The following is a 26,444-nucleotide window of genomic DNA, read 5'->3' as shown; positions in this document are numbered from 1 at the left end:
TGGGTCGCCCTGCGTTAGCGACTTTGGATTGTTGCAGAGCGTCAACCAAAGATACATCGGTCCGGTTTCCGGCCCTTTCCAAACGAGATCTGAGAACCTGCTGTCCGTTCAACAGCAGTGATGGGTTTTGACGCACAGCTTGGCGCCCTTCCGAAATCGACACGGTTTCCAGCAGGTGGAGTTTGGGCTCCAAGGAAGCCTCCAAACTTTGCATAAGAACACGTGGCGTCCGTTGCACCATTGCTCTAAGCTCGTCGGGACGGAGATCCAGTCTGGCTTGCAAAAATCTCAGTTTCTTTTCCAAATTGCCTTGCCAATGACACCGGCCGAGTTCCGGGGCTTGACTAAGCATGGCACCGAAATCCGCAGGAACGAATTGTCCGTCGAAAAAGTCTTCAAACGACTCCGACATTGGCTTCAAATGCCCTTCCAGTGATCGTCCCCATAATTGCGGCTCTTTCAATGTGATCTTTGCTAAAGATGTAGGCGATATTTTCAAATCATTCACAAAAAAATCTAGTTTCGCTTCCAAATTGCGCTGCGTACTGTATTGAAGCAGTGCCGGTTGGCGCCCTGCCACGTCTCGTACCTGCTCAAGCGTCAATCCAACTTGTTGAGTCCAAAATTGAATCCGATTGTCCAATCCCGATATCGACATTCCCAGCAGACTCGGCATTCTCAATACCAACGACTGCAACACTGGAGATGAGAGTCGCAACGAAGATTGCAAGTTGTCCAAAGAACGTTTTAATTGGGCCATCGGATAACTCGATAGTCTCGAATGCGTCTTTATCATTGCCAAAATCTCGTGGGGTCCCAGGTGCAGTCGCATGCGCAAGTACCACATACTTGCCAAAAGCAATTGTTTGCGTATGAAACCGGCTTTTTCGTACAATTCCCAACTTGGTTCAGAGGAGCAGCTAACCGTCATGGGCAAGGCTTGCAAGCAAGCTCGGCACTGTTGCCATTCCCACCCCTTCCAGTGAAAATAGGCGTAAGCTGCTACATCCACAGCCGCTGCGCCTTGTAAATATTCAAGCTGTGCTGTAGCCATCTGTAGCACCACGGCTGGAGTTTGAGTGTACAGAAAGGGCAAAATAGGATGCGTTGTGGCGCGAACGTCAAAAACACAGGATCGGAGAAATACGTCCGGCAATATCTGCAAAGCGTGCGAAACCTGTGCTACCGACATTCCGGCTCCTAAACCATACACGTAAAATTGTTGCGGCCAGTCGCAAGTGAAGGATAGACCATCAGCTCGGGCAAAAACATCCGGCTGTGGAAACGGTGCTAGCATGAAATCAATCCGTTCCGCCAACAGCATTGCAGGCCAGACCTTGACAATGGGAAAAGCTCTCAGTAAATTGTCTACTTGTGAGGGAAACCATTTAAGTCGTGATTGAAGAACCCCACTAATTGCTTTGAGATTGAGGTCGAAACCTAAGGTGTTCGTGTTTATCGGGTACGCATTAAACTCGTTGAGTCCACCGCCAGCAACCAGCATCCAAGGATCACTGTACTCTTCTTCATCAGGCTGCCCGTCAGTAGGATACTTCATCGTCGTGTTGCAAGTCTCGTCTTGCAGCCTTATGGTCAGCGGCAGCAAAGTCAGACTTGTAGAGTACTTGTCGAGTGCTTCCTCTAACCAGGCGAAACTTTCCAAAACATCCCCGGTAGCCGCATCTCTGACAACGTGTCGATGAAAGTTCGTAGAATATTCCAACGTGAAATTCTGGAACGCTCCTGCCAGATTGCCGGGTTTTGGGCTTGCATAGAAAAGTATGACTGCCGACTGAGGAAGCGTTGTGACGTCCCGAAAAGATCGTCGTGGTTGACTGTAAAACGCAACAGGAGATGTCAACGAAAATCCTTCACAGAAGAAGCTACTGTCGGCGGAGCCTTGACTCGAACGGCACGCTCTGGTATTCGAGATGATAGGAGTCATCATCAATACTACCGAAATCATCCACAAAGTTGTCCGATAGGATCTTTCTCTGATTTCGCAGCGTCTAGTCCTCATGTTCTTGGATATGAAGAAGGAAGAGCGTGTTTGAAAAGACGGGGAACGGCTAGGAAGTTGTTGCTCTGTAGGAAAATAAGCGAAAGTGGGCATAACGGAGAGGAAGCCATTTCTATGGCGCATTTACGGCAGTGGCTTTGGATGTGCAGAGATGCTTGTACCGTGTGTGTGTGTGTGTGTGCGTTGGCGAGACTTGCATCTAATCATCACCCTCACACCATGGTGTAGCCTGTTCAGGAAGCCGTATCGTACTCGGGCGATCGTCACTCATTCCCGAAACCTCGTGAATGGAACGTCGTTGATGATATCTCTCTATATAAAGGATGACGAATCGTTTGTATAATACTATGCACTAATGTGACATCGCTCTACCTGTAAAATCTAGATTGGCATGCACAAATTCCAAGAACGAATTCGTGATACATAATCAGATGTCGTAAACTACCGACTACAAATCGACCGCATTCTACGAGGAATGTGCACCACCATGGAGTTGGCAGTGAATACCATTCCAGCGGCGTCTCCGAACGAAGAACCAGCCGAGCGGAACATGACGCATCGACAAGTTCTAGGCACCCTCACGTGGGCCTTGATAGCCAATTGCCTTCTGCTGGGAATGGGTGTATACCTGTTTCTTGTCGACGCGCTCCACTATCTACCAAACAGCAACAATGATTCAAAATGCGACCAATACAGTCTCACGCAAGGAGGAGCTTGGACAGGCGGCATTCTTATTTCTCAAGTCGTTGCGAACCTATTCTTGCTAAGTCCTTTATGTGTCGATTGTTGGAATGGGTGGAAGCGGCATCACCAACACTACACTACATGTGTGTCGATGACCATGGCGCGGGCGGCAGCCGTATCCAGCAGCTGGATCGGCTTAATTCTCGTGGTGCTTTCGTTCTTTCAAACTCTTACAAATCGGAGCTCACCGGATGGAAGGATCCTACGTATCATGGGAATCTTGGTATTCATGTTGTCGAGTGCGAGTTTGATGATATCGTTTTGGCCTGCAACTACGGCCACCGCGTCCACTGAGGCCCAGGCTGCAACTGAAGAAGGGATTGACGCTGCATTCATTCAGCCTGTGGAAGAAAGAGAAGGATGGGAGGCCGACAACGAGCCCCTGCTGCCTACACGAGACGATTCGTCCACCAGGGTGCAAAGTCAAACAAGTGGTACCGATTCCAAGGTTTCGGCCTGCGACGAACGCAATGGGGACAAGACAGGAAACGCGACAGATTATCAGCTTATGGAAGGTGATCACGACGAAGAAGCGCCGCTGACAATGGCCTTGCTTCCTTCTGTTGTGGCTTCAACTTCAGAAGAATCCGAGTCATCGACGGAAATGCCAACCAGTCGTCTCCGTGGTACGCGCCGACTTTTGCAACTCGCTCGCCCCCAAGTTGTGTATCTATATGCGGGCTGTCTTGTTTTATTGATTCGACTCCCATTTTCCCTATCTATTCCACACTTCGTTTCGACGACGCTGACGGCCCTGTCACAGGGAAACTTTCATCTGGCTCGAGCGGAGATAGCATGGCTATTCTTGTTTGGTACCTTGGATGCTGTTTTTGACTTTTGGTGTGTCTTTCTGTTTGGATATGCCAACCAGCGTATTGTTCGTGGTGTCCGCGTCGACTTGCTGGGCGTGTTACTGAGACAGGATGTGGCCTTTTTTGACGCGACAAGTTCTGGTGAACTCGCCTCGCGGCTAAATTCGGACTGTAGCGAAATGGCCGGAGACCTGACGTGGTTTTTCCGTTTCAGTATCGAATCTGTTGTGCGCATTGTCGGGATCACGATTTACATGTTAGTCCGCAGTCCTGTACTTGGTGCCTGTGCCCTGAGCATAGTTCCGGTGGTTGGAATAATCAACAAATTTTACGGCGATTGGCTGAGTCGCAACGCAACATTAGTACAAGATGCCTTGGCTGATGCCAACGCCGTTGCTCAAGAAACCTTGGCAAACGTACGGACCGTGATAGCATTCGCGGCCGAAAGCAAGGAAGAAGCTCGTTACGAAAGAAAAATTCAACGTCAGTACGAACTGAACATCAAGCAACTGTATATGACCGGTGTCTACTATATGGCCGTCTCCACGTTTCTAATAAACACAATCGTGCAGTCGTCTTTATTGTGGATCGGAGCAAACCTGATTGCCCAGCATCGCCTGGCACCAGAAGTCTTATTGGCCTTTATGCTTTATCAAGGACAACTACAGAACGAAACGCTAAATCTGTTTCGGTCCTTCAGTTCACTCATTAAGAGTTCTGGCGCCGGCGATAAAGTCTTCGCCTTGCTCGACCGTCGGCCACCGGCACCAGCTACTGGGTCTACCGCGGTCCAACTCTTCTCCACCGGCGAGCGTGATGATGATACGACAACGACTGGTGGTCCACGGCGAAGATCACGGAGTCAGGCGAATCAGTATAACGTCAGGTTTGAACAAGTATCGTTCCGCTATCCCACGCGTCCGGATCACTTGGTTCTTAATCACTTGGACTTGGAAATTGAGCAGGGCCAGACTTTGGCGTTGGTCGGTTCATCTGGCTGCGGCAAGTCCACCATAGTGAATCTGCTTCAGCGTTTTTACGATCCGAATGCTGGAAGCATTGTTGTCAACGGTCAAGATTTACGCCGTCTGGACTTGGAAGCCCACCGTCGTCATATTGGGGTGGTCACGCAGGATCCTGTGTTGTTTGACGATTCCATCTGGCAAAACATTGTTTACGGTGCGCCTCACGCAACTCGTGAAGATGCCGTTCGGGCGGCGAAACTCGCGCACGCCGATGCATTTATCCGTAGTTTTCCTCAAGGGTACGATACGGGTGTTGGCGAACGTGGTGTACAACTGTCGGGTGGACAATTGCAGCGGATCGCCATTGCTCGCGCGATGGTGCAGAAGCCATCTCTTTTGCTGCTCGACGAAGCCACGTCGGCGTTGGATGCGGCCTCGGAACAAATTGTACAAGACGCCCTGGATCGGTTATTGGAAAAGGGCAACATGACGACCGTTGTCGTGGCACATCGACTCCGTACGGTCCGCAATGCCGACCAGATTGCCGTCATTGATCAGGGCAAGGTAGTCGAAAAGGGCACACATGTTGAACTCCTGCAACTACGTTCAGGTTTGTATCGCAAGATGGTGGGACGGGCTGGCAATACCGGGATCTTGCCCGAATAGTACATAATTCTCCATCTACGGGTAAAAGCCGCATTCACACATCACCTTACAGATACTTCTAGATATTATAGCTAGCCACGCGCCATGGATCACAGTGTGAATCACAGTTCACTGCCCACGCTCTGCCTTATACTTTCCGGTAAATACGGCGTGAGCATACTCCAACAATCCACAATCCACGGAATACTACCGATCAAAATGGCCCAAATGAGCACCGTCCACAGCGCCAACAAGGTCTTGGGTAGGTGGGCCCGTCCAAAAGTCCAAAAGTCGTACGTCACGTGCACCGCCACGAGCGGGCAGACAATGGCGCGCATTACGCAATAGCACGAGGCAAAAAGGAACTGAATGACGGTATAGAACAAGGCCATGCGATCACCGTTGCAGCAATCCAACTTCATGGCGGCTTCGGCAATGAGGTAACCGTTTTGCAATGGATTGGTGGATTCCCCGAGAAACATGCAGGCCATGGCGGAAAAGTGCCCCGCTGCGTATACTCGTGTCGAAGTCATGTAAAAGGTCGTTATTAGGTGGTGTCCGAAGAAAAGGAGATCTTCCAGGTTGAGATGCCCCCATTTGGGAATCAGAATATTACAAACCGAGTCGTACACCATGTAGCCGGTACAAAACTGCAACAAAGCCGTCACGGATTCTTGCCACCATTCCGGGGCCTCCGACATTTTTTGAGACGGTTGATAGGGTTGCGAACGTAAGCATGCCCACAAAGCAAAACATAGGTTGATGGAATGCAAGATGGCTGCCAAGGAAGCCGAGGCCCATTGCGTGGTGCCTCGGCCGTCGTCGTTGAGGGGCCAGCCAAACTTGTGGATCAGCGTGTATTCCGCCGCGACACGAACACACGCCAAGAAAACGATGCTACAGAGCGTCAAGGCAATGTCGAGACCGAACACTTGAATACAGGGCAACGACTGAGACAGGTTCCCCCAAAACCGACAAAGGGCCGGGATACTGGAGTCGTCTGCGAAGGAAACACGGCGGCGACCCATTTTATTCACAAAAATGAGAATCTGCGAGATTTGCAAACCTAGTTTGAAAAAGATTATCCAGCAACGACTTTAAATGTTCGGCAAAGGCAACTTTGAACAGTCTCTAAAAAAAACGGATGAAAGACCTCCTTGGTTATCTAATTTGTGGTTCCCACCTCGTGGCTTCGCGCTCATTCGGTTTAGCGTCTCGTGTATGTTGCCGTTCCGATACTCGTGGCTAGTACCGAACACGGGCGCACACATCGCACTACCAGAACCACTATTATGAGTACCTCACAGTCAATAGAAGAGTAACGATGGACAGGTATACATCCGGGTGGTCATAACCGGATTGTCCGACCTCGCGTTTGTAAAACAGTTTTTTTACCTCCTTTTCGTGTTGTATTTGATGTGAATACGGTGTGTGTAATTACTTACTTCTTACTCGCATTCATGGCATCCTTAACAAAATCAAACTTGTTGTCCGCTACGCGTTGGGGTCGGAGCGGAGCACCCATGGACAAGCGCATGCCGCCACCAGCCACCGGCATGGGTAAGCCACCTGCGCCCGTGTGGGACATACTCCCACCCGACGACATGCGCTGCATGGGCATCCCCCCCTTGTGGGGCATCCCCACGCCACCGTGTTGCATAGCCATGGCCATTTGCATTTGTTGGTACTGTTGTTGCATCATCATTTGTTGGTAGGCCACGGCTTGCATTTGTTCCGGACTCATTTGCATGGCCTTTTTCTGTGCCAGAGTTGGTGAGGCTTGTGAAAGCGGATCGAACGATGGCTGGGTAGTAGTCAGATTCGATTCTCCACCCGCCTTGGAGGAGTTGCTGCTACTGCTGTTGATGAATCCAAACGCCGAGCCGTTTGTGTGCACGGCGGCCAACTCTTCCGCGGGGTCGTGGGGTGTCGCCGGCTCCGCTCCGCCTCCTTCACTGACTTTCAAACTCATGCCGCCAAACATGTCGGTCGTTGTCGTGGTGGTGTGGGAATCGCTGCCGAACAAATCGTTAGCGGGTGCCGAAGCGACAGTGGTGGCGCCGCCGTTATCGTTTACGAAATCAAACACGGACGCCGGTGGTGCAGCGGCCAGAGCCGTTGCCAAAGGCGCGGCGGTGGCTCCGTCGTCGTTGACAAAATCAAAGACGGACGCCGTGGCGGTGGCTGTGGCAACCGGGACCGGCGGTGACGATTGGGCCTTGACTTGCATCCCCCCAAACAGGTCGTCGGATGCGGGTGTGGTAACCGCCGGTGGCGGAGCGCTGCCTTGTTGGTGGTCGTTGTCGTTGTCTTCGCCAAAATCCAACAGATTGGCCGTGGCGGTGGCCGTGGGGCCGATGACGCTGTGGTCGACGCCGTGACGCCCAGCAATTTCAAGACCCGCCGGGCGGGTTCTTTAATGGCACTCCGGGCGTGGGCGGCCAATGGGGCTACTTCTTCGTGACAGGCGAACAGAAAGTTCCGGTAGGGGTGACGATCAGGTTGATCCGACTGCAAACAGGTTTCCATGACACACAGAGCTTTGGCATGGATAATCCAAGGCTGACCATCTTCGATGCAATCCAAGAGTACGGGACAGATCAAATCGGCGTTGAGACTGGGAGCCGCTCGGGCAAAGGATGCGAGTTTGTCGGGCGGGGGAACGGGTTTCATACCCCCGGGGGGACACAATTCCAGCACCAAGTTCTTTTCGTAGGAACCGTCCGTGACGGCCGTGCCACCCGATCCTCCTGTACGGGGTGGTGCCGCTGTTACGGTCACGCTCGGGGTGGAGTGTCCTTCGTGATTATAGGACGGCTCGCCCGTCGAGGGCGTGACACTGGCATGCGCCCAGGACCCGCCAACACCTCCCGCGGCACTATTGTGGTGGTTCGTGGAGTCGTTGCCTTGGTTCGATGAATGTTGTTGCGTCCATCCGTAGTTGTTCTGGATACCATTAGCACTAGTGCTGGATGGTGGTGGTTGCTGGGATTGATTTTTGGCTCGGTAATACTCGTCCGAAGGTGCACCGTGGGGAGTAATCGCACCGGGTCCACGATTGGAAGCCATGGTCCACTGTCCACCGGTTTGACGTGAGAGTTCCTGTGCTCCGGGCGGAGGGCGACCGTACTAATGTAACAGTAAATAGGTATCAGTAAATAGGGATCACGTGAGACTCGATTCCATTTCGTGTGTGTGTGTGTGTGTGTATAGAACTATGTGTAAAGGCTCTAGACGATACACCAAAACACGTCAAGAGGTCGACAGTAACGTACCTGTGGTCCACCGTATCCGGGTAGATTCCCGGAATGTCCCTGGCGGGGCACTGACGCCGCGTGTGCATGATTGACTCCCACGTTCCGTGCCAAGGGATCCTTGATCATACCGAGGACGACTTCTCCCGCTTCCTTGACGGCATTCTGGAGTCCACTCGCGGTTCCACTCGCAGCGCGCGGGTCTTGCCGGGGATCCGCAAATCGAGGATTGCCAATGCCTTGCATGCGACTACTACTGCTGCTACTGCCGTTGGGCTGGTAATGGTGGTGACCATGGCCGCTGCTCCCCCCGTGATGCTGTGACGGGTGTTCCGTCACGGCGGACGTGGGTCGTTCCGTATACACGGCATCGAGGCATTCCCGCGCGGCAGTCCGTACTTTCTCGTTGTGCGTGTCACCGTGCACCGGATCGAGCGGTCCCCGAAATTGCAAGGCTTCCTTGACGGCGGCCACGCCGGAGGGATCCTGCGCGACACTCCGGGCAAAGGCGTTCCGCGGGACCTGGACGCAGAGTTGGGTCAAGACGCGGAGACACTTGTACTTGACGTGAGGGTTCTGCTTGGTGGCCAGTTTGCGGGTCAAGTAACGACCCATTTCCTGTGCCGCGGAAGGATTGGCCGTCGCGGCCTTGGCGAGATCCACGTACAGGTAGCCCGGGGTCGGGGCGTCCGTGCCTTCCGTCGCGCGAGCGAGCAACTGACGATCCATTTGTTTTGTGTGTGTGTATGTATGATTGTTGTGTCTGTTGGTATTGTGGTGTGGTGTATGATTGTTGTTGTTTGATTGTTGTTGTTTGATTGTTGGTATAGGTTGGTAGAACTAACAGTAAGCCTGTGTCGGTGTGTGTGTACTGGTATACTCTAGCTCTCTAGCTAGATAACTAGTTGCGTTCGACTACGGAGAATGCTACTACTACTACCGTGGAGACGGGACGAGGCCGTGTGTGTGTGTGTGTATATTCCGGGCGACCGCCCTTCGGCAGGTTTTCGGCGACGCTCACGGTCCAAACCCTTCCAGTTTCCAAATGAGCGTTTGATCACGGTCAATCGCTTCTACCATACCGTCAATGGTACCGGATCCACCCGACACTCGTCTAGAGTCCCTACTCGAAGCGTGTACCACTGGAGACATACTATATATAATAGTGACATTCTGTGGGATCCTATTCGGACGGTTTGCCACGATTGGCGATCGGACTCACGCAACGACCAGAGTGCCAAGGTCCACCGGAGTTTGCTCCCGTGACTGACGCAGTCGTCGTCCGTCACAATCGACACTCGGCATGGGCCGCGAGGTGTCGAGTCGTGTCAGGTTGGACCGGACTGGACTCTTCGTTCTCCCACGAAAACGCAACGTTCGGATCGGTTCCCATCGTTGGCGTCCGTCCAACTCGCCAACCTACCTACCTACTCCACTACGCCACGACCACTTGCACTGTTGACTCACCGGTGCGTGTAGCTACCCGCATTCTTCGAACCTCCGTACGAATCGTCGCTATCGGATGGAACTTCGTCGTTCCAGCATGGGACAGCAGAATCTTGGCTCTCGAACACCGTTCTTCTCGTTCCTCGGCACCGCACTGTTTCTCACAATCAGACGTGCTGCTGCTCTCTCCGTCACCATGCTCCGTCCAACCTTATCATCATCGTCGTCGTCGTCATTATCGAATGCACCATCAACGGACACAACTCACTCCAACGCCGATTCCCAACACTTGGTACTGGTCGGAGGCGGACACGGCCACGTCCAGGTCATCAAGGCCTTACGGAATCGCCCGTCAAACCTCCGCGTCACGCTCTTGGACGCTACCGATGCGGCTTCCTATTCCGGCATGGTTCCGGGATGCATCGCCGACGCCTACACACCGGAACAGACGCTCCTGCGTCTACGACCGCTCGCCGAGTGGGCCGGAATCGACTTTCGCCAGGAAAAGGTCGTGGACGTGGATTTCGAACGGAAATTACTCTACACGGACCAGCCAGACTCGGACGCGTTGTCCTTTGACGTGTTGAGTTTGGATATCGGGTCGACGTCGCGGGATTGGCAAGACGTGCCCGGTGCCGCCGAGTTTACGATCCCCACCCGGCCTATTGATCAATTGGTCCGACGACTCGACGCCGCTCTAGACGGGGTCCGCGCGCGTGTGGCTAGTGTCGACGACGACACACAACAACAACACGGCTCCACCGAAACTCGTCGTGGTGGGCGGTGGAGCCGCCGGTATCGAATTGAGCATGGCCATTACCACCCGCTGGAAACACTTTACCCCAAACGTCGACTGTACCGTCCTCGACGCCGGCTCGCAACTGGTACCGCACGAAAGTCCCACCGCCCGACGCAAACTCCAGTCGATTCTCCGAGACAAGCATATTACCGTCCGACACGACTGTCACGTCGACCACGTCACGGCGGATGCCGTCGTCTTGACTTCCGGCGATCGCATTCCCTTTACGTGTTGCGTCTGGGCGACCGGGGCCGGCGCGCACACCTTGGCCCGTACCACCTTGGCCCAACGCGGATTGGAAGTGGACAAATACGGATGGATTCGGGTACACCCGACTCTACAGAGCACCTCACACGACTTTGTCTTTGCCGCCGGTGACTGCAACACCATTGTCGGTTTACCCGAAGATCAACCCTCACCGCCCAAGGCGGGCGTCTACGCCGTCCGCTCCGGACCCGTACTGATTGAAAATTTGATGCGTTACTCGTATCCGGCCGACCGCGCTTCCGCACTCGTCCCCTACACACCGCAAGACGATTTTCTCAAACTGCTCGTCTGTGGCGACCATCAGGCCATGGGATTCCGCTTCGGCTTGGCGCTCTACGGATCATGGGTCTTTCGAATGAAGGACCAAATTGATCGCAATTTCATGAAGCTCTTTGACGTGGCGCACTTGCCGACACGGGACGACACAACCGGATCGGATGCGGCGGCGTCCCCGACCCGGCAGTACGACGATAGTGATGACGATGACGACAATGAAAGCAAAAAAGAAAAAGTTCGATTGTCGGCCATGGATGCCGCCGCGTTGTTGCGGAGAACGGACGACGACGTGGATTTCCAAGTCGCCCAGAGCGTACTCCGACGAATGGCCGCCGACGATTCGTATCGTCGCGATGTCCTGGCGCACGCTGCCGAGCACGAGACTATAGAAAGCCCCGTACACGGATGAGGAGCGCGGCAATTCATAGCGAAACGATGAGCGATCTTTAGAGGAACGCCGATCGGATTGCTACGTGACCAAATATCTTTTTGGGAAAGGAAATCCAAACCATCACCGAATATTCGGTCAATTGTTTATAATTCGCCACCGGTATTCAATGTCATCATACATTTATATAGACACCGAGCCGTCCTTTTTCTGTAAATAAATACAATAAGTCGTGCCATACCGTTTTACAGTCAACAGTTAACTACTTTAATTTGGAGTCAAAAGGGCGGATAGGCCCTTGCTTATTCTTCTGGCTAGAGTGAGAAACGCAAACAAGATACCTTCCCGCACAGGTATTATTGCACCCATCCCGAAACGATAGGAAAAGCTCGTTAACAGTCAGTGGATGCGACCTACAGGGGGCAGTGTTTCTTCCTAATCTACTTCCGAATGCGTTAAAAATGCCAGCGGGAGCCGGCGGTACAAGAGACAACTACTAGAGAGTACGAAATCTAAACATCCTTAAGAGAAAGGGGGTTGGTGATCGAAAGGTAACCTTCAGTGCTGGCTTCGAACACATCTTTCTCGATGCACAACAAGTTCTGAAAGGAATCGAGACTAGACGTGGGACTCTCATTGTCGATTGATTAAAACACCATGTTCTCGCGTATCGTGTCTTCGATTCAGTCCCCCAAATCTATGTTGGCCTCCCGCTTGGCGTCGGCGCTAGCCACCTACTTTGTCGTGGACCCGAGTACTGTTGAAACGAATCTCGTACACGATGCCAAAATTATTCTACGAGATGTCACCCTCAAGCCTCAGGTACTCCTCGGTGGCTTGGAAGAAAGCGCAGCAACGGCACTGGTTCTGGTGGGAAGTGTGAAAGAAATCGAATTTTCATGGAAATGGGGAGGAGCGGCGGACGGGTCCACCTCCTTTGTCCGTGAGACGCTTCTGACGATCCGAGGTGCACGCTTTCGCGTCCTCACGAAACAAGCCTACGAAGAACATGCAAAACTACATTGTGCTATGGCCCCGGAGCTCACCAAATCGTTTGGGATGTCAAGCGGCGATGACATGATGGAAGATTCAGATCCCAAACGAGGGGAGAAACTCGGCTACATGGAAGGTCATATTCTACAAGTTTTGGACCATTTGACTCTTAATCTGACGGATATAGAGGTCTCGGTCGAAACGGCACGAAGTGCGGAGAAGCTCTTACTACAAGCGCAGTCTTTGCAACTCTTATCCATGGGCCGAGGAGATTCTTTTGCAGAGGCCCCTGATTCTTCTCCGCTGTCACAACGACTCACCTTAGGTTCCTTGTCAGCCTGCCTTGTTGGAGCGGACGGACACATACACGACTTCTGGGAGCCAGTTGGCTATGCTGCTCTTGCATCCCGCGTGTCGGGTCGGCGCTTCCTGAATTTCAAGAGAGGACTCGTCGTCAAAGGCGAATCTATTTTGGGAGACAAAGATCGATGGTCGATACATCTACAAGAGAGTCAGCTCAAAATTTTACAAACTCTAGTCGATGGCATGGTGAATCAATTTCAAAAGGAAGATGCAGTTTGTGTTTCACATGCACGCATGGTGGAGAAGCCGCATCCAGTAGCTCTTGGAGAATCGACCCAATTTGTGTTGCCTTTTCCAGTAATTGAGTTATGTCTACCCAGCAATGCAAAGATCCAGTTTCCCGGGTGCGCTGTTCGTTACCGCATGGATGGGTCGCAGTTCGAGCTATACAGCGCACAAGGGATCACAATCAACCAAAGTGTACCACTCTTGACATTTTTTCCGGACGTCACCTGGTCCATCGACCTAATACGTTCCAACTTTACGGTCCGAAAAGTGTCAAGCGGTCATGATAAAGATGATTTTTATGATGCAACTGAGACAGCTGAGACAACAGAGAACAAGGATGATTCGCAGGCACCCATTGCTAATTTTGTTTGGGAGGAGATGGAGTTTACGCTGTTGCTGAAAGCCCTGGTCGTTGTTCAGAACATCGTGCAAGCGACCACGAATCGAGGTGCCGAACTTTACAGCAACACTACGTATTTTCAAAAGCCTATTATTCCTTGGTCTGTAACCCTTGATGGACTTACTTCATTGATTGTTCGAGATAGACAAGGCAACTGGATCGAAGGATCTTTAAGCTCTCTTTCGTTTCAGTTTCCCGACTCTAGGTTTACAAAACTGAACTTTGGGCGTATGACGCTGGGCCCAAGTTCTATGGGTGAAATAGACATTTGCGTTCCTGCGATATCTTTCAGGTCTGACGCTCAAGACCTTGGTTGTAGTGGGGCAATCTTTGTTCGCATCGCGTCAATGAATCTCTTAAACAAACTCGTGGCTTTTGCGTGGACAGTTGGTGGAAGTGATGTTCCAAGTACAACCGTTGGCTCTATTGGGCGAGCGGAAGTATATTGCCCGGCAGTAAAGCTCTCTGTACCGGATATCGAATTTTTTGTGGTCGGTCCCAAGCCGCTTTTCATTTCGATGAAAAAAGTTTGCATGAAGAAAGACTGCTCCCTCTTTATTGGATCTTCCAGGTGTCATGGTGGGGAACAACAGTTTGCGATACAAGCAAAGGGCATTTCCATGATGTTTGATCAGATTCAGTCGCGCGTCGGTCTTAAAATAAGGCACTTGGAAGAGCTACGTGCGGCTTCGATTGGTGGCTTAAGGAAATCCATTGAAAACTTGGAAGTTTGCTTTGTGGACTCTACGATTGATGTTTACGCCCCATCCTTGTCAGTTGAGTTTGACTGTCAACCCTTCTCACTACCAACCGAGGATCTAGAAATTGAGTCCACACAAAACGGTTCAGGGAGCAATGACGCCGATTTTTCTTATCTTTATAAGATCAGATTCAGAAGCGATTGTGTCCACATATGTGTTCCATCCAAACAAAAAAGACGGCTCTTTCAGCTTTCTGGTACAGCGATGGAATTATCGGCCTCTCCCGAGAAAGATGGCAAGCTGCGACTGGAAAGCACAAAGTCGCTTTGGTGTCGATTGGAAGCCAGTGAAGGCCAACTGGGCTGGATGGAACTCTCCATCAATCCCACAGTAATCGTGCTGACCTCAGATTTGGTTCTTGATGAGTTAAGTTGTGGTGGCATATCCATTGGTCCTAGCTTGTTTGAGGACGTTTTCTGCCATGTTCCGCCGGCTAAAATGCTATCCGGGAGCAACAGACTTATCGCAAATGATGCACTACGAGCCAACTTGGTATCATATGAAGTCGCCCAAGCACAAAAGCAATTTTTGATGCCGCTTATTGAAGCATTCTCTTGTACAACAACTGAGCGGAATGTATCAAAGAATCGGACATCGTCGGCCTCTTTAATGATCGACATTCCCGAACTTCGAGTTGACTGTAAGGTGGGAGACCAGCAAGTTCAGGTTCTCGCAACCGATATACTTTTGAATGGAACAACAGTTCGATGCTCTCGAGCGGCCGCCAATACCTCAGACGGTTCCACTGCTGAGATGAGCAACATCAAGTGTGTGAACAGCTCTGCTATAACTATGGAGGTGGGCAGCATTGACAAATTTAGTGCAGTCGGACTTTGTGTGCTGCGCTCTCCTGTGAAAGATGTGAATCTGGCTTTTTCAGATAGTGGCCTCTCTTTCAGCGCTCAATCAGTGGCGTGTGTTCTAAGCGAGCAGGACAATGCGGTAGAAAGCGATGTCGAACTGGTAATTCCATTTCCACTTAACTTTCTTCTTAGGCAGGTCATCGTCAGCAATGCAGCAACCATATCAGACACCACGACCATAGCTGATGTCCAGGCACGGTTGGCTCCGCACGGAGAGAAGGAAGTTTCTTTCGTTATTTCATCAGAGAAGGTCAAGAACAAGTTCTATGAAATTGAGAAAATACACATGACAGGAGTGGTAGAAAGCTCAATGCAGACAGTGAACAATCTTGTCATTCGACCAGGGCCTGCCAGTATTACAGCAGGATTTTCGTCCATAGAATGGGCGTCTGTTTTGGAATCAAAACACTCCAAGTGTCGGCCTACTCGCTTTCCAAATGCAAAAATTAGCTCGTTCAGCTCGAGAGTATGCTATCGTGGGAAGATTCTGTCGTCAGGGACTAACATCCGCCTGCCGGAATTCATTTGTGGGCCAGAGGCAACAGCCGATGAGCTCGCGAAACATCTAATCAAAGCCATCGTACGAGAGATGCCTTCCTTTTTTGGAAATGTTGAGATTCTCGGTGAAAATTTAACCGAGTCAACTGCGAAAAATATCGGAAGGATGGCACTCAGCACATCTGTGACCGGATCCGCGACGGGATCTATTGCTGGCTTGGTAGTCGTTGACAGTGTCAAAGGTGCCATTTCGTCTGGTAAAAAGGCCCGAAATGGAACTGAACACGACAGATACAAGTTTGGAGACTTCACTCGTGGATCGATAAGATCGATATCGCATGCGGCAAAATCGGGTGCCGAATCAAGAAGGGGCTCTTCGGATTCGTATAAATTAGGGGATTTTACTACCGGAGCCACCCAGTCGGTTAAAAATTACGCTGAAGGAAATAAGTCAAGGCTTAGCGCAGCAGGAGGATCCGGTATCGGCATGGCAGTCGGAACAGTGATAGCAGGACCTCTTGGTTTTTTTGCCGGAAGCTATCTAGGGGGGTTGGCTGGGGGTAGAGCGTTTCAATCGAATGAAGACGGAGGAGCAGAAAATACGGCGACTCCGGAACTTGCGCAAGCTTCTGGGGGGCAAGAACTGGCCATGAACACACCGCAGTGCGAAATCACTACTGGCGGTCAAAGATATTGCGAGCTACAGAAGGAAGAACGAGGCTTCTGCAAGGGAGCCACTGGTGACAAATATGGAGGCGTTGAATCGTACCACAAGGTTAGAGAAGAATACGACACGGCACCTAGTTACGGGCCAACTCCTGAGACACCGTTATGCGAGCTTCAATGTACACATGAACAACCCCTTTCATCGAATAGCTCGATCCAAGTACAGTCGGCTCTGGACAGTATAGGTTCTGAACCAGTCCAGAGCGGTGAGAGAAAGGTTTGTTTGACCCATGGTGAGACGACGGTGCAGTTCGAGGACTTCTTTGGCGCTTCGTGGAACACCGAGCATCAACGAGGGACATCTATGCCGGGCGGGAATATTAAAACATCTGTCGTGGACGTTGGCAACAGCCAAGCCTTTTCAATTGAACAACGGAATGTTCATGATTCGCAAGTCATTTTCGACCCCCTGCTGAGCCGCGGGCATCTTCCTGCCTCACCCTCTCAGCAGACAGTCCCGCCAGCCTTTATGGTAGCAGAACAGCAACCAAGTCTAAGCGCCGATCCGAATTCAATTTTTTTAGACCTTCAAAAAAGCGAGCATCTCTACTTGACGGTCTCTGAAGAAAGTATTTCTCAATTGCCCATTTCTACGCCTCCTGCCCAGTCCCTCCTTCACGAGGTGTTCATTACGCACGACCACCGAGCAGACGTCAACCTATCTTCCAGTTCGACAAATACTGCCGGGCAGCCAGAAGCGGAGAGCAACTTTTGTATTCATGAGGGGGCGACCGCGACAAAGTCGAGAACTCCATCTGTACCAACCCATGGACAGTCCTATCCTACCCACGCGGCGTCAAGACCAAGCAACCAGCAAGAACCAATTCAAGAGAAGAAAGGCTACAAATTTGGAAATATCTCGCGATCAATTATGGCCAACGGCAAAAAGAAGGCGGGGCGATCAGAAAAGGACGGATACAAATTTGGTGATTTTAGTCGCGGCCTATTCGGAAAGTAGGTCCTTATACAATCCCTTGTCAATACGCAAGGATGAGGATTGCGGTTCGTCCAAGCCTACTCAATTAGTTCTCAGCCATGCGTTGGTCTGAACACTGTTGCGACCTCAATGCGAGGCTTGTATACTCAGCGTTGCTACAAATATTCAAAATACTAATATACATCATAGTCAAAAAAAATTCTTACGTTGTTAGCTTGAATCTTCTTTTCTTTGTTTGTTGTACGTAGACGAAAGCAGTAGGCATGGATCGCTATTTTCGAAAGCTGTTCGTTGGCTTGCTTGCTTGTTCAGTTGATGAGTGGGCTTTGGTCACTCGAAATCCCAAGCCCAAGTGACGGTTGCAAAACCGATCCAATTGCGCTTGGGCGTGGGACACCAACAGGATTGGGATTTGCGACCGCATCAACGTGTTTTCAACTTTTGCACAGGTTTCGGCATCCAACGCACTCGTGCATTCGTCTAGAAGGAGTACCTGGGGCTGCAAAGCAAGAGTTATGGCCAAACTTGCTCGCTGAGCTTCACCACCCGAAAGGGTCGACCAGGACTGGTCGAAACAAGACGACGGCAAATCCCAGGCTGCCGCAATTTCAGTCGGATCCTTGTGTAAATCACCATTTACGCCGCACTCGACACTGGGTGTTGTAGCGTTGGCAAAATAACGACGTTGCGAACGAAATCGCAACGCTTCTTGATATGACTCCCGCGGCGTGCTAGCGCTACTAGAGGTGACAAGCAGTCGGTTTTGGGGCACCAGCGCCACACGCCGTCGCCAATTCGGCATACCAAAGTGAGATGCCTGAATTCCTTCCAATGTCACTGTATTGCGCGCGACTGGCTCCAAACCGGCAATCGTTCGCAAAAGTTGACTTTTTCCGACACCCGACGAACCCTGTATACCCACCCGATCGCCTTTGTGCAAGTCTAAGGATACAACAATATTGGCACGATGGCATGTTGTGTTTATCAAACGGAGGATCGGCGGGTTGCTGTTGCCGCTCGCGGAGCACGTGGCCAGCACCGGGGCGAGTATCAAGGATCTTCGCTGAGGTGGGCTTGTGGGACTACTTAGAGCATCTTCGGTTCGGAGAACGTATTTACCAAACATCTTGCGCACACTAAAAGCAGTATCTCTCAACAAATTGATTACTTTCGAGGATGGGTTGCCCATATTCCTTTGTGGAATCCTTTCGACTGTGGCAAGTTGTAATCGATCATTTTCGTTGTCCACTAATGTTTGGAGTCCAAGCTGAAGCAAAATTTGGACCGTCGTTGACGCCGTGGCAGCAATCAGAAAGAAAATGACGACTTGGTAGGCGGCAGCTTGATAGGGTGCTTGACCAGCCAATAGTTGTCCCGTCATCATACCGGGAACGTGGACGACCCCAGCCACGGACAGCATGTTGAGGACAGGCGTCAGCGCATTCGTGGCAGCGACTCGACGCGTCTCTTGCAAGGCTTCCTTAACGGACGCTCCACGACACAATTGCCATTCAATACCGTTTTGTTGCGTGACGAGTTGACTCGTCAGGGACGACGCGGCAATAGTGGCGGCTGTAAGGACGTTTCCAAACAGCATACCGGAAACGGGAATCCAAGTGCGTGGAGCAAACCACGGATCTAAAGTACCAAGAATCCGCAGTACTGCCGTCAAAGTCAGCGTCATACCTCCACTCGTGGCCAGGGCGATCCATAAGTGACGACGCACATCACGATAGGTGTAGTCGCCAACCCGCGATGCCGCTTCAAAAGTTCCCACGAGAACTGTCAGCGCAATCCACGCCACAACGAATGCTGGGTGTTGAGTTGATAGGATTCGCGTCAGCAAGAACCCACCGGCAAGGTAGAGCTGTACCGTACAGCGCAGGCAGGCTTGCAACAAACTAGCCGCTAAATCGGGTAAGCCTCTTGCCGCGAATCCAACACCGCCAGACAATGTGACCAAGCCTGCAGCCCAAAGTACCTGGCGGGACGATAGGACCGCCGGTAAAGTGTTTAATGTCGCTGCTGCTGATGCGGAAGCGGTGATCGTTCTCTTCGTAGTGGCTCCGACAGTCGCCCCAGCGGGTCCCGTGAAGCTGGTCATGAGCAACAAGGTAGCCAGTGCGGTTATCGTTGGGACTGCGCAGACTATTAATCTTTTTGCTGACGAAAAAAGGGTCTTTGATCGCTGACTTCTTTGCTGAAACGGACGGAGTATACGGTATCTTTGGAGAAAACGACGTCGAAGCATCCAGGAGAGTTGTCTCGTTACAAGTGTCAAGGGATCGGTTCCGGATGCATCGAGGTCCTCCTTGCTTCTCCGCACACTACTGTAGCGGAGTGTGGATCGTGTCGATATGTTGAACATGGATTGATCCCTGCACGTACGCTTCTGACGTTGCAGTAGAAGGATATTGGCTACGTTGCCACTTTTCGCCGTGATGCTTGTTTGTTGGGATGACCGTCGCAGATGATTAGGGAAAGCGAAACCGTTTACGTCTACCTGCGCTAGCAAGGTAACAGTCAGCAATGCCATACCCAATAGCCGAGGGGAGAACCCGAGGCACTGCATGGTGGATACAAATAAAAGTCACAGTAAACACTCCTATAACGGTGTAGAGAATGGGTCGTTCGTGCCGTACAAAAATGAGGCATGAAATCAAGCTGTTCTCGTTCCTTTACATTTACATAAGTGTTTCAAATTCTCCTTGCAGTTGCGCCTCGGAATCTAATGGAAATCCGGCTCACTGCGATATCTATCGTTTTCAATGATATGATAGGTGTATTTTGTCGCGGCGGTAACCGCTTTCGCTGCAACATTGACAGCACCCGAAATCCCGAGCCTTTGTTGATCCAAGATGAAGAGGATGGATGGATGACAGACAAAGCAAGAATGCTCCCCTAATGTAAACACGAAGTCGGTTGTCGACAATAGAAGAAATACGATCCATCGGCGGTAAATTGTGCCACGGCAAAGACAGTATCGACGGCACAACAGTCAGAGTCATCTTTGTTCGGGTCCGTCATAACCGCACGGTAGTTTGACCGCACCTTAGGTATTGGCATTGGCGTTGCACACTTCTCGAAACCACGAAAGAGGAAACGCACCGGACCCGTTGGCGCAACGCAAACGTCCCAATTACTCGCACCCCCGTCCTCCATGTTTTCCGCGAACGAAAACTTGACGCTCCGTGCGCACAAACGCGCCATCGTCCAACACATCGAATCCACGATGAGCGAGGATGTCCTTGATTTGGGTGTCAACGTCATGGTGATGCAAGTCTCCTGCAAGGCACCGGGATGCGTTCCCTTGGAAACGGCCATTATTGTTGTCTTTCCCAAATCGTCCGTCGAGCTGCTGCCCGGTCTGCCCGAAAGCAACGGTGGGTCTTTTAAAACGAAAATTCTGAAACCAATGGCGGAAGTTACGCAACAAGATGTACTAGAAGCGTTGCCGCCAAGTTTTGCGGGTGGCCTCTTCTCCATGGAGCGCATGTACCTACAAGCTCGCGATGTTATGCTGGGGCAGATCACGCAACTCTTTGGAGATGACGAGAATGGTGGAGATGCGATAGAGGGAAAGCAACTCATGGCACAATATTTGCAAGAATCCTTGCAACTTTATATGGACCACGGCTGTGTTCCGCCTGAGCCTGGCCAAGACTATGCGCCGGCACCGGTACAACCCTCGTCGAAGACGCGAAACGGGAACGACCAATTCAACCAAATAACATCAAATTCAGCTGCAACGCTATTTGGAACCACCGGAAATGTGGTAATACGCAGGAAAATGGATCCAGTCGACTCCGCTACCGTTGCTCCGCAACCAGAAAGCCAGTCCAACGGTATAGCAAAAACTAGTGGTCCACTTGCCGCGATACCGCAGATATCAACAAAGTTTACAGCAGCAGTTGCACCATCGACAGTCAATTCCGTCAGTAAACGAAGGCAACAAGCGGCAGCCGACCGGATGTTGAACAATAGCAGGGACAATAGCAGTACACTTCAGCGATTGGTGGAGCGAGAGCACGCCCCAGGTATTCGAAGAGCTGGCTGTCCATGTTGCGATCCCGATCACCCTTCGAACTTTATTGACCAAATGATGCAGCTATAGGGATGCGTAAATCCAACAAAACACTTTGAACTTTTGTAAACTTACTGCTTGTAATTGTGGCAAACGAACTACGTATAAAATATTAGGTATACGTTCTGAGTTAATTTGATCCGTTATACAATCTATATAACTTAGCATAAGCCCAGTAAAGGTGGAGGGGGATTAGCTCAGTTGGTAGAGCGCGTGCTTAGCATGCACGAGGTCGCCGGTTCGATTCCGGCATTCTCCACAACTTTTTGCGTTTCACTTTTTTCAATTACGAAAATGGTTGGTGCGTAATGCAATACAAGCAAAATCTGGAAAAACTGCCAAACCAAAGCAACATGAAGAAACCTAATAGTCAAAAGCAAGGAGGGAGGCAAACAAAATATACTAGAAGATCAATGCTCTCTCACAAACATTCTGCTATCAAGCAAGTAAATAATTAGAATAAGGTAAGAGAACAGACAAATTCTCTCCATTCACTGAATTGGCACTACAGTCAATACAAATTGTGTCTACCAATCATTGCTTTTTCTTTGCGCAACCAACCCGCGATGAAAAAGGAGAAAGAACTCTGTCAAAGGCAACGACTTCACCAGTTTTTGGGCCTTGCCAACTCTGTTGTTGAACGTGGTGGATTATGTATCGCGGACCCTAAATCAGCTGTATACTAGCCGGTTGTAGACACGTGCCAGTGTATTGGTGTCAGCTACAGAGAAAATGTCCCTCTCACCAACGTATCATAGCGAGTGCAGATACTTCTCCGGTAGACTTCAACCCCATGGAGAGCTTCCCGAACCGTGGACCAGCTTTTCCTAGTGTCTGCTGGTACGGTATCATAAACGAAGTGATTTTGTTCCAGAAACAAAGGCAGGTGTCGCTGGGATCTGGCGTACGAAATCCTGTATATCCAAAATCGTCCCCTCCGTATAAAATATCGTACGCTAGGACGATGATAGCTAAGTGGCCATATGGCTTTCTGATTTTCCAGATAGTTGCTGACGGATGTCTTATGGCACAAGTTCGATATTCAGAAATCTCTACTTTCGTGGATGACGTTTTAGAAATCCCCTGTGGATGCCGTGACGAGCGCCTGTCCCAACCCGTTAAACAACAAACTTCGAAGGAACAACCGGTTCAGCTCGCCATCAGTCATTGGGAATCCCCGTGCATCCCAGTACAATTTCTACGCAAACATCACTAGCACCGGACGGAACGACTCGAAACCCATCGGGCGGTGCCGAGGCACCGCAAGCGTCGTTTTTTCTCGTTCTTCTCACTCTCCCGCTTCGGGTCCATTTCCACTCTCAACCAAGCATCCTTGATTTATCATTTCCTGAGTTCGCAGCACCACTTCCTTCCGATACGACCATGTGCGTTACCAACACTACCCACCGTCGCCCGCAGCCAATCTCTCTGGCACCGAGCCAGTACGGGGCTTGCCCCAGCATGCTTTCGCAGCGACTGTTGGGTTCGTACGCCGCGGCCACCGTGAGCGCTCCGGCATCCCCGTCTCCGGCAGCTCCTCAGTACTACGCCACAACGATTGTGACGGAAAAGCCTCGTCCCAAACGTCGTCGCAAGCCTCAGAAACCGGGCAAGACGGCCAAAATGAATGAACGCCACTTCGTCAAGCACAATTATCACGATCACGCCATGGATACCGTGGATGATATGGACGATCACGCTGCGGAAGAACAGCAGCCCGAGGACGCCAGCCTACGCCGACGGGGCGGTGTCTCGGTTGCCTTCCCGCTCAAGCTGCACGCTGTGCTTGATCAGGTGGAGGCGGATGGACTAGCGCACGTGATCTCGTGGCAGCCCCACGGACGATGCTTTGTCGTTCACGAACCCAAAAAGTTTGTCGATCACGTTATGCCCAAGTAAGTCCAGACGAATACACATCGTGGGAAAACCGGTTCGGGTTGCATTTTGGCTTATTATGCGAGTACGCTTGACTATCGACTCACACGTGTGCGTTCGTTCTACTTTTCCTCCAGATACTTTCGTCAGACCAAGCTTACATCCTTTCAGCGCCAGCTGAATCTCTACGGTTTTTGCCGTCTAACCCGCGGCAACGATTCCGGCGGCTACTATCATGAGCTGTTCCTGCGTAACAAGGTGTTTCTGTGCCAAAAGATGATCCGCACCAAGGTCAAGGGAACCCGCTTTAAGGCGGCTTCTAGCCCCGACCAGGAACCAGACTTTTACACCATGCCTCCGGTAGCCGTGACCCCCGCGAACACGAGTGACGAAGAAAGTTCCTTTGATTCGGGAAGTCGCGAAAGTGTGTCGTCTCTCCCTACCCAACCAACGACAATGCCCTCTTTTGATATGTTTGCGACGAACTATGCCGCTGTGCCGCAAAACATTTCGCACGCGGTTCAATCGTTCGAGCCCCGCGGTGCGTTTGCGCCTTTGTGCTTGCCGCAAGCCGACGACGCGGACCGAGTCCTCGACGAAGCCGTGGAGGAACTCTTCTTGAACGAAGCCATTGCTAGTGACAGCCTCGACGACTTTGTCCATGATTGGGATCCGTCCAACGAAGGGAACGAGGCCTACCTGGATTCTTTACAAGACGACTGCCAGTTGGGTATGATGCTGGAACGACTACTTGAGGACTAACTCATACACCTCGTTACTGCCGCTGTTGTACACTCGCACCCCCTTCCTCCATTAAACTATATTTACTGTAAAAACACTCTTTTACCATGGTCGATAGTTTTCGCTAGCGTGTTGCCGTTGACCAAACTGGGGTGCTCGCTTTCGGCAGAGACCGGTAGAGTCTTCGATTTGTCGTACCCGGAAATGTAACAAATGCGAATTCGGCCGTTTCGGGGTTGCAAATGCGAACACCGACTGTCCCGATAAGTATTTTTGGTAACTGCACAAACCGCAATTCTCTGGCAGAAATCTGTTGAATTGTTCGTTTTTTCGGAAAGTACCCTTCCTATCCAGGAGGTATGCAGGACTGACGGACCCCCACGAATTAATCGAACGGGACCGTTGTTGAACAACCCTACCAATTCGTAGGGTATTCTGACGGTTTCGATCTACTCGGCAGATAACGGCAAATTGCCCGTCCATGGTCTTGTCGGACGCTCCGGCCGAACCCCGCACCATGGAAAGGGAGGCAACGACAGCGGCGTCGGCGAAGGAGCAGGTCGAGATCATTGTCATCACGCTTTCCTGATGACGTTCCCACCGACGGAATCGTCCAAAGACGAGCAGCCAGTAGCAGCGAAGGATGTGGCACACGAACCGAAACACCAGAGTCCAATTCTACCGGCAGAAAGTCCGACGGCAGGACCCGACGAGGCTTGGTCCGTCCCGCTGGCGCCGTACGCGTTTCCCTATTCGATGTATCATCCGCCCGCGCTACTACCAATGCATCTTTCCGTTCCACCGAGTAGTACTCTGGGTTCCACCTATCCGGATCTCTCGGGTGTGCCGGACCCACAATCGCTCAACGATTGGCGGCACCGGCAGAATCATGGCGGAGTCGCCGCAGCGTTTCCGGAAAAGCTTCACAAAATGCTCGCCTACTGCGCCAGGGAAAAGCTGCAAGACGTGGCGTCCTTTTATCCGCACGGACGTGCCTTTGCGATTCATCAACCGCATCGGTTCGTTACCGAAGTCATGCCCCAGTTCTTTCGACAATCCAAACTAACCAGCTTTCAACGACAACTCAATCTATACGGCTTTCAGCGAATCCCACACGGACCAGATCACGGCGGATACTATCACGAACACTTTCTTCGGGGTCGACCGGGATTGGCGGCCGCTTTGAAGCGGGTTACGGTCAAGGGGAAAGCCAAGGCTGCCCTACAACTAGAACGCTTTCCCGAGTACGTTTATCGACCACAACTGCCCTAGTCGTTGTTGGCTCGAGAATGTCTAGCAATTCGCAAAAACGCGTGTGTACGGGTGTGAATGTGTTTGTGTATGTATCGTGTACGCTCACAATTTGGAATTTTGTCGTTGTTAGCTTTTATAGCATGCCTCCCATGGAAGAATTGAAAAACACTACTAGCGCCGCATTCCCCTCTACACTACTACCATTACACACCTATCCAGCCATGGCGCCGTACGGCTACGTCCCCAGCCCTTGGGGATTGGCACCATTCTCCGCTTACGGATCGGTACGCGGTGGCGGATGACGCGTACTCGTGGGTTGTGTTTGCGGTGATTGGCTTTCTCACTTTGTTTTCCTACTCTCTGCGCGAGCTAGTATCCAACTTTTTCGTATCCGGTTCCGTATCCGACGTATGCGTATTATCCATATGGACCTTCAGACATGTCCGATTCGGTCCAGAGGCCAAAGAAAATTCCACAGTTGTCCCCGGTCCGGCTGGCGAAGACATCGGCACCACCGCCGGAACAAGACAGCCCCCGCAAATTGTTGAAAAAATCGTTCTAACGCCGACACCCTTTTTGTGTGTCTCTGCCTTAGGTGCGTTTGTGAAACTGCAATGCCGAAGGCTGGGTTCCGGGGGGAAATTACATAGTTCAGCCGCGGAAAGCAACGGGAGCGAGAGCCGAGAAACTAGCAATTGGAACCGACTATCATTTCGTACTATCTTTTGTAGCGTTTCCTTCGACGCAAGTGATCGTGAGGATGGACAGCATTTGATTCAGTGTCAGTAAGGTGCTTTCGTTTGTCAGCATCGGCGGATCGGGTTCAGCTTTAGCTCGACTACTGCTCTGTACACGCTAAGCACAATAACAATCGAGTTGAAGAGTCCGTAGCAGTTTGCCTCACTTTTCGTTAGGAGTCCAGACCGCTGCTTCTATAATAGGGTAGAATTGTGAGGGGACAAACGAACACACGGAGGGTTTCGTGTCGTGTCTACGAAGCCGCATGCCGCGTCATGACACTAGGTAAAATCCACACCTTTCCGTTGAGCTCCCAAAGATGCGACTTGGCGAAGATTCCATGAACTAGGCGCGTGCCTCGCAACTG

General features: G+C 51.3%; 9 protein-coding genes across 9 annotated transcripts; 5 read left to right on the top strand and 4 right to left on the bottom strand.

The window, feature by feature from the left end:
* Positions 1–3,368: 3,368 nt before the first annotated feature.
* PHATRDRAFT_bd497 (predicted protein) lies at positions 3,369–5,207 on the top strand (the record flags this gene model as incomplete). The annotated part of the gene is made up of 2 exons (XM_002176283.1): positions 3,369–4,354; positions 4,430–5,207. 2 exons carry the CDS (start codon positions 3,369–3,371, stop codon positions 5,205–5,207), a joined length of 1,764 nt encoding a protein of 587 aa, XP_002176319.1.
* Positions 5,208–5,308: 101 nt separating this feature from the next.
* On the bottom strand, positions 5,309–5,887 carry PHATRDRAFT_bd1317 (predicted protein; the record flags this gene model as incomplete). Its single annotated transcript, XM_002176259.1, has 1 exon — positions 5,309–5,887. The coding sequence occupies one exon, from the start codon at positions 5,885–5,887 to the stop codon at positions 5,309–5,311; it is 579 nt and encodes a 192-aa protein (XP_002176295.1).
* Positions 5,888–6,627: 740 nt separating this feature from the next.
* Positions 6,628–9,169, bottom strand: PHATRDRAFT_bd1316 (predicted protein; the record flags this gene model as incomplete). Its single annotated transcript, XM_002176258.1, has 3 exons — positions 6,628–7,549; positions 7,723–8,315; positions 8,462–9,169. The coding sequence occupies 3 exons, from the start codon at positions 9,167–9,169 to the stop codon at positions 6,628–6,630; spliced, it is 2,223 nt and encodes a 740-aa protein (XP_002176294.1).
* A 913-nt stretch (positions 9,170–10,082) lies between these two features.
* Positions 10,083–11,637, top strand: PHATRDRAFT_bd1315 (predicted protein; the record flags this gene model as incomplete). Its single annotated transcript, XM_002176282.1, has 2 exons — positions 10,083–10,611; positions 10,676–11,637. The coding sequence occupies 2 exons, from the start codon at positions 10,083–10,085 to the stop codon at positions 11,635–11,637; spliced, it is 1,491 nt and encodes a 496-aa protein (XP_002176318.1).
* Positions 11,638–15,683: 4,046 nt separating this feature from the next.
* On the top strand, positions 15,684–17,576 carry PHATRDRAFT_bd1652 (predicted protein). The gene has a single exon (XM_002176281.1). The coding sequence runs from the start codon at positions 15,814–15,816 to the stop codon at positions 17,404–17,406; it is 1,593 nt and encodes a 530-aa protein (XP_002176317.1). The 5' UTR covers positions 15,684–15,813; the 3' UTR covers positions 17,407–17,576.
* Positions 17,577–17,752: 176 nt separating this feature from the next.
* PHATRDRAFT_bd192 (predicted protein) lies at positions 17,753–18,337 on the bottom strand (the record flags this gene model as incomplete). Its single annotated transcript, XM_002176257.1, has 2 exons — positions 17,753–18,038; positions 18,105–18,337. Coding segments are annotated over 2 exons (519 nt in total), but the record flags the coding sequence as incomplete, so codon positions are not given.
* Positions 18,338–18,549: 212 nt separating this feature from the next.
* PHATRDRAFT_bd1313 (predicted protein) lies at positions 18,550–19,957 on the bottom strand (the record flags this gene model as incomplete). The annotated part of the gene is made up of 5 exons (XM_002176256.1): positions 18,550–18,597; positions 18,671–19,023; positions 19,072–19,197; positions 19,367–19,585; positions 19,774–19,957. The coding sequence occupies 5 exons, from the start codon at positions 19,955–19,957 to the stop codon at positions 18,550–18,552; spliced, it is 930 nt and encodes a 309-aa protein (XP_002176292.1).
* Positions 19,958–22,771: 2,814 nt separating this feature from the next.
* PHATRDRAFT_bd1650 (predicted protein) lies at positions 22,772–24,199 on the top strand. The gene is made up of 2 exons (XM_002176280.1): positions 22,772–23,364; positions 23,482–24,199. The coding sequence occupies exons 1-2, from the start codon at positions 22,853–22,855 to the stop codon at positions 24,104–24,106; spliced, it is 1,137 nt and encodes a 378-aa protein (XP_002176316.1). The 5' UTR covers positions 22,772–22,852; the 3' UTR covers positions 24,107–24,199.
* A 474-nt stretch (positions 24,200–24,673) lies between these two features.
* Positions 24,674–25,357, top strand: PHATRDRAFT_bd1311 (predicted protein; the record flags this gene model as incomplete). The annotated part of the gene is made up of 1 exon (XM_002176279.1): positions 24,674–25,357. The coding sequence occupies one exon, from the start codon at positions 24,674–24,676 to the stop codon at positions 25,355–25,357; it is 684 nt and encodes a 227-aa protein (XP_002176315.1).
* Between the last annotated feature and the right edge of the window lie 1,087 nt (positions 25,358–26,444).

The sequence above is a fragment of the Phaeodactylum tricornutum genome, genomic scaffold (genome assembly GCF_000150955.2).
Source record: "Phaeodactylum tricornutum CCAP 1055/1 PHATR_bd_31x35 genomic scaffold, whole genome shotgun sequence".
Taxonomy (NCBI): domain Eukaryota; phylum Bacillariophyta; class Bacillariophyceae; order Surirellales; family Neidiaceae; genus Phaeodactylum; species Phaeodactylum tricornutum.
The sequence above is the reverse complement of the archived record's forward strand: the minus strand, read 5'-3'. Positions and strand labels throughout refer to the sequence as shown.